Genomic DNA, 6,700 nt, shown 5'->3' with positions numbered 1-6,700 from the left:
TCTATATAACTATATATAAAGTAATTGACAAGTTCAGCACAGCTGTTAACTGAAAGCTGATCATTCCAGGTGTCTCTACCTCATAAGACTGACTGAGAAAATACAGCCAAGATGTGCAAAGCTGTCTGTCATCTAAGCAAGAGGTGCCTGTTTTGAAGAATCTAAAATATAAAACATATTCTAGTTTGTTTAACTCTTGCTTTTTTTTCTACATAGTTTGGGTGACCTTTAGTATTAATAATGTACAATGCAGAAACGTTATGTGAAGTGTACTGTGTTAACATTTACATTTGCTTTCCTCATGAAAGATAACGCTAATGAGCATGACTTTCTCTGTGGTTCCCCCTTCCCACCACAAGCCCTGTACTCAGACCACAGGAGGGGGTCCGGCCAAGTGGGTTTGTGTGTGTGTGTGTGTGTGTGTGTGTGCGTGCACGCGTGAGATAGATTTAGAGTGTGTGTGTGTGTGTGTGTGTGTGTGTGTGAGCGAGCGAGCGTATTCAGTACTAGACTAAAACAATGGCCCTCTCAGATTACATCTCTGTGTCTGTGGAGGCTGCAGAGGAGGGGGCACAAATCCGACTGGCTGCCCATCCCGCCTGTCCCGTCTCAGCCTGCTCTCTGATTGGCTCAGGCCACTTATATATCTACAACATGGGTCTATCAAGGCTCACCACAACTTTCAAACTTTAGTAGCAGAAGTGCAGGAGCTGGAGACAGCTGGAGACAGCACTGACAGCCACTGAGTCTGGGATTCTACCGTTGTTTTTCCTATTTATTTCATGTTTTAGCCCGTTTTTCTTTCTGTACGTCACTTTCACAGCTCTTTAATTAGGTCTCTCCATCACTTTTACAACTCTGTAATTTAGCGCTCGCTGTTTCTGCGTGAGACACCGACTTGCCGCGAGCCGAACATCAGAAAAGAGACAGAAAAGAGGCTTTTTTTTCTTTTTGCTCGATTTAAGCAAGCCGTGTGCCATCACTCGGTGGTCTTTGCTGGAATGAATATATCTGAGTCTAGTTACTGTCAAGAGCCCACCACTCAGCCCAGCCAGGTCGTGGAGCGCGGAGGAGCATGGGCCGCTTCCCCCAGCCCGGAGGGCCCTGACCGGAGCCACGGATTTGACCACGGCCTGACCACGGAGCTGGGGTCTCGCTCCGGAGGTGCCGCAGGGGACACGGAGAGGAGGACGGGCAGCCTGGACTCGACCCGTCCAGGGGCGGGCACCGACGGGAAGTGCGGGGGCGAGAACAGGATCCGCAGGCCCATGAACGCCTTCATGGTGTGGGCTAAAGACGAGCGCAAGCGCCTGGCGCTGCAGAACCCCGATCTGCATAACGCTGTGCTGAGCAAAATGCTGGGTAAGACATTTTACTCTATGCAAATCTATATGCAAATTAAACCGCATTGTTTTCGTGGCCTCTTGAATGTGTTTAGTAACCTTGTATGAATCAAAACACTATATTATTACAAGTGTGAAATCAACACTTTTAGTGTCAATTCGATCGATTTTTGAGCTTTAGAGTTTTTAAAATTGACACACTGCATAAAGAAGAGTACATGTATACCCATAAAGTTTGCATTAGGAGTTCTTTACTACTTAATACCGTCACTTTTTATTTGATAAATTGCATTCATTTAGTTCATATATTGGCAATATAGTAAAAACAGATTCTAATTAGCAATTCTAATAATTGTTAAAACAAATGTTCTACACAATCTACACAAACCTCTTTAATCACACTTTTGCATGATGCTGATTATGCGTATTAGTGTTTTTAGTGCATTGCAGTGTTTGTGAAGTAAAGCTTTATAAGACCAATTAATATTGACAATTAAAAAGTAGCACATAATACGCATCAATACCAAATAGCTTGCACGTGCACAGATGTGTATTATTTATATATGTTTCTGTATGTATCTTTGCGGACCTTTGAAGATCAAGATTGCTAAAAATTTTAGCATTTATTGACATATTTGTTACAATTGTGAACGTTGCATGGAGAATCCCTGAATTTTCTACAGGTTATTCTATATATATATATATATATTCTCTCCAAAAATTAAATTTCAAAAACTTGTGTAAGTTTGACTTTTTTAGATTAGGATTATAAGCATATGTATATCGTCCCTTTCCAATGAAAAACAGTTACTTTAGAGGAGAGATAAAAAAAAACTTGTAAACTTTCAACGGAAGTCAATGTAAAAAGAGTTTAATTCAGGTCATTTTTGAAGAGTTTCTATTGGTCTGTTCATCAACAAATTTTGGCACAGTGTAAGGAACAGTTTGTCTGTTCAAATTATGTAGTAAACTAAAAATCGACAAAAATGGAGATAAGTGTTTTTCATTGGACAGCGACAATATGCTGTAACACTTTACTTTTGAGATCAATACTTGCAATACATGTACGTGTTGCACATTCCACAAAGCCACAAAAGACAGTTTTCTGCATAGTGTTATTATTACTATTAGTATAAGCACAAGCACACATTATATAGCATAGTAATAATAATGTTATTACTGCTTTACAATAACTCTAACACTATACTCTTAGAGTCTTCAGATTCCCATTCAGATGCAACACTACTCTGATGTGGCCGTGTGGTTTTGCGACATATTAGAAACACATTAAAGTGTTTGTTGTAGCACATAGACATTTGGATGGTCACAGATGATTGAGGACTTTGCAAATATGTCGAAACATTCCACAAAAGCCAGCGCGGAGTACGAGGAAAAAGAGAAAGCTACCGCAAAATAAACGCGATAATAAGAAATGCCTGCACGGATTTGCGCAATATTTGCACAGCGCTGGTCCTCGAGGAGCGGAATTGATGTCCTTGTTTTTGCAAAACATGGCAAATCTCTTGGCAGTGAAAGGCCAGGTCAGAGCAGACTGTCTTGAGCTCACAAGCTGCTGATTGTCTGTAACCACTGACCCATTAATAATTCTACAACTACAACCAGCCATTGAGCACAAACAGACAGCAACAGTACCGCAGCAAGTGGTCGTATTACTGAAGCATACCAGTCTATGAGTCTCAAAGGCTTTACATTTTTTTTTATCAAACTAAGAGTTCAATATAGTCCAATTTAACCCCTTTTTTAAACACTCTAAAGCCTATTTCATAATAAGGCGTACTATTAAGTAGATAGATAGATAGATAGATAGATAGATAGATAGATAGATAGATAGATAGATAGATAGATAGATAGATAGATAGATAGTCCAATTTAACCCCTTTTTAACACTCTAAAACTTATTCCATACTTAGGAGTACTATAAAGTAACTAAAGATACATCTGTGCAGATTGATTGAGGCTATTTGAAGTGTCTTATGGGGTTAAACCAAAGATATACAGTATTTATAGTTGGATTGTTAATCTTCCAAGCATATATTCAGTAGCATTGCCATCCAATGTTCCAGTGCTTTCACAGTAAGCAGTAATCCTCATGTAACAATGGAAATATGCTAACAGTACGTATATTACTAAAGCATACTAGTCTCCAAGTCTCAAAGGCTTTATGAATTTGTGATAACAAACTAAGAGTTAAATATATTCCAATTTAACCCATTTCTAACATTCTAAAGCCTATTCCAGACTGAGGTGTACTATGAAGTAACTAAAAGGACTTCTGTGCAAATTAATTGGGGCTATTTCACATGTCTTATGGGGTTAAACCAAAGATATCCAGTATTTATAGTTGGATTATTAATCTTCCAAGCATATATTCAGGAGCAGTGTAATGAAATGTTCCAGGGCTTTTACAGTAAGGAGTAACTAATCATCACGTAACAATGGAAATATGCTAATAGTATGTATATTATAGCACAAACAGACAGCTAATACTACAACAAATGGTCATATTGCTAAAGTATACCAGGCTATGGTTCTCACTTTGTTTTATATTTTGAATGTTCTGAAAGTTCTGATACCAAACAAAGAATTAAATAAAGACCAATTTACCCCATTTTTGCCATTTTAAAGCTTATTCCATACTGTGGTATACTATGAAGTAGATAAAGAGACTTCTATACAAATTGATTGAGGCTGTTTGAAGTGTCTCATGGGGTTAAACCAAAGATATACAGTATTTATAGTTGGATTATTAATCTTCCAAGCATATTTAGAAGCATTGTCATCAAATGTTCCAAGGCTTTCACAGTAAGCAGTAAATAATCATCAAGTAACTACGGAAATATGATAATAGTATGTATATTATAGTTTTATTTAGAATGTTTTGAAAGTTCTGATACCAAACAAAAAGTTAAATATAGTCTAATTTAACTCCTTTTTAACACTATAACTCTTTTTCCCGGAAGTACTATGAAGTATGAGGTAACTACATAGGCTTCTGTGCAAACGTATTGAGGATATAGAAGTGTCTTATGGGGTTAAAGCAAAGACATCCAGTATTTATAGTGGGATAAAAGCGTCATCAAATGCTTTAAGCTGTAACTGATCATTACGTAACAATGGAAATATGCTAACAGTACGTATATTATATTTATAGGTCAGTCCTGGAAGTCCCTGAGCACACTGGACAAGCGTCCGTTTGTAGAGGAAGCCGAGAGGCTCCGGCTGCAGCACCTGCAGGATCACCCCAACTACAAATACCGTCCCCGCCGCAAGAAGCAGCCCAAGAAGATGAAGCGAGTGGAACCGGGCCTGCTCCTACACGGCCTGGCTCAAGGAGTGGCTGGAGGCCCCGGAGCTGGAGACGGCTATCCTCAACACCCTCATCCCCACCACCTGCTTCCCTCCCTGGGGCACTTCCGGGACCTCCAACCTCCCACGCCTTCAGAACTGGAGATTTACGGCCTTCCCACTCCAGAGATGTCCCCTCTGGACGTTCTGGAGGAGGGCGGAGGAGACTCGGTCTTCTTCCCTCCTCACATGCAAGAAGACGTAGGCATGGCAACGTGGGTCAACTACCACCAGCACCAAAACCACAGCCTCCACGGAGGCCACCACAATCATTCCAGCCACCACCACCATCACCATCATCACCACCACCCCCCTAACCCTCATTCCCTTCAGCACACTCACCCACACCTCAACCACAAGTCCCCTCTGGCCTGCAGACCCGTCCAGGAAAAGTGCTTGGGCCCTGAGCCTACGAACCCTCAGGGTCTGTACCCTCCCCAGACCCCAAGTATGGGTCTACAAGACCAAGCCAAAGCACAGCCGCCAACTAGTACTACCCCTCTTCAAAGTAGCAGCTACTATGTAGGTCAGATGTATGGAACCAGCCAGCAACCGCCAGCCTTTACCTCCCAACTTGGGCAACTATCGCCGCCTCCAGAGTCTTCCAACGCTACTTCTGTTCCCTCGGCTTCCCAAGTTCCTCAGGTTCCTCAGGGCCCTCCATCTGCTCTGGAGGCTAGCGACCAGCTGGGGCCCTCGGCGGACTTCTGGAGCGAGGTGGACCGACACGAGTTTGAGCAGTATCTGAGTGCCAGCAGGACTCGAGTGGGCAGGGGGACGTGCGAGGAGAGCAGTACCCTCATTTCGGCACTTTCCGACGCCAGCAGTGCCGTCTACTACAGCGCCTGTATTACTGGATAGAATAGGATAAGATAGGGTAGTGCATAAGTAGCAATAAGTTTGTCCATTACTAGTGTTTTGTTGCTGCCATAAGAAGATAATAACCTTGTTTCAATATGGATGACATTAAACATTCAGTAGACTATGTTATTTTGGATGAATTCTAAGGATTTTAACTAATTTTTAAACAATCGCAGAAGGTATTTGATATGACAACAACAAAATACTGGTTTTAGACTTATTAAACAAAACAAATCAAAAATACCAGCTGTCTTTAAAACACAAATGTGTGAACAATTCATTTAATGATGAATGAATGGAGGGACCACTCGCAAACCTTTTAAGCCCTTTTTTCCCTTTTTTTTAGGCTAAAGTCACACCAACATATGTTGTGCCAGTTTTCCCAGAGCCAGATTGAGGCCAAGCCTAGACCAAATGGATTTTTTTTGTAATGGTGCTACACCACTTAATCTGCAAACTGCAACTTAGTCCAAGACTTGTAAACCCAAAAAACATTTATATTCAACATTCAATGTTAGAATATCCTTCTCAGGACGTTTATTGTAGGTTATGTGTGGTTCTTTAACCCCTTCTTTTCTTTTCTTTTTTTAGCTCCCAGAGTGTATAACACAATTACAACCCTATTACACAGGTTATTACATAGTAATTACATGTTAACAATGCAAAATGAATGAATTGTTCCTAAAGAATAGTAGGAGGGGGGAAAGTTAGGAACTACTGATGTTTTTGAGGAGTTTAAGAGGTTGAAGAACCCTTTTTAATGATGATATAGATCAAAAAGGTCCAACAAAGAAGTCAAAGAACCCGTTTTTAGTATAATTTTTTAGGCCAAAGACCCATTTTTCATCTATTAAGAACTTTTTTGTACAACTATCCATTTTTATCTGCTTAATTTACTTACTTAGGTTGGTTCAATTCACTTTGTTCTTTTTTTAGTGACTCATCTCATGCAATTCAATTCCAATTTTCCAACCAAACGCTGTATAAAAACTGTTCAAACTCTCCTGTATCTTCTAACAGCTGGTTTTAAGCCCCTCCGAAGCTGTTGTTGTTATTCAGAAAGCCATGCATATACACTCCTCACACAAACCATATAGCTCACGTTACACCTACTCATTTTATGTTCTCGA

The 6,700-nt window shown here is 40.5% G+C and overlaps 1 protein-coding gene across 1 annotated transcript; it reads left to right on the top strand.

Moving 5' to 3' along the window:
• The first annotated feature begins 645 nt into the window (after positions 1-645).
• sox18 (SRY-box transcription factor 18) lies at positions 646-6,048 on the top strand. Its single transcript, XM_007250762.4, has 2 exons — positions 646-1,362; positions 4,516-6,048. The coding sequence occupies exons 1-2, from the start codon at positions 1,002-1,004 to the stop codon at positions 5,568-5,570; spliced, it is 1,416 nt and encodes a 471-aa protein (XP_007250824.3). The 5' UTR covers positions 646-1,001; the 3' UTR covers positions 5,571-6,048.
• The last annotated feature ends 652 nt before the right edge of the window (positions 6,049-6,700 follow it).

The sequence above is a fragment of the Astyanax mexicanus genome, chromosome 13 (assembly GCF_023375975.1).
Source record: "Astyanax mexicanus isolate ESR-SI-001 chromosome 13, AstMex3_surface, whole genome shotgun sequence".
Lineage (NCBI taxonomy): Eukaryota > Metazoa > Chordata > Actinopteri > Characiformes > Acestrorhamphidae > Astyanax > Astyanax mexicanus.
This window is presented reverse-complemented; position numbering and strand designations above follow the sequence as displayed.

Coding starts and splice junctions, on each gene's coding strand:
- sox18 (XM_007250762.4), top strand. CDS start 1,002: ATGAATATATCTGAGTCTAGTTACTGTCAAGAGCCCACCACTCAGCCC. Junction 1,363..4,515: donor TGTGCTGAGCAAAATGCTGG/GTAAGACATTTT, acceptor TTATATTTATAG/GTCAGTCCTGGAAGTCCCTG.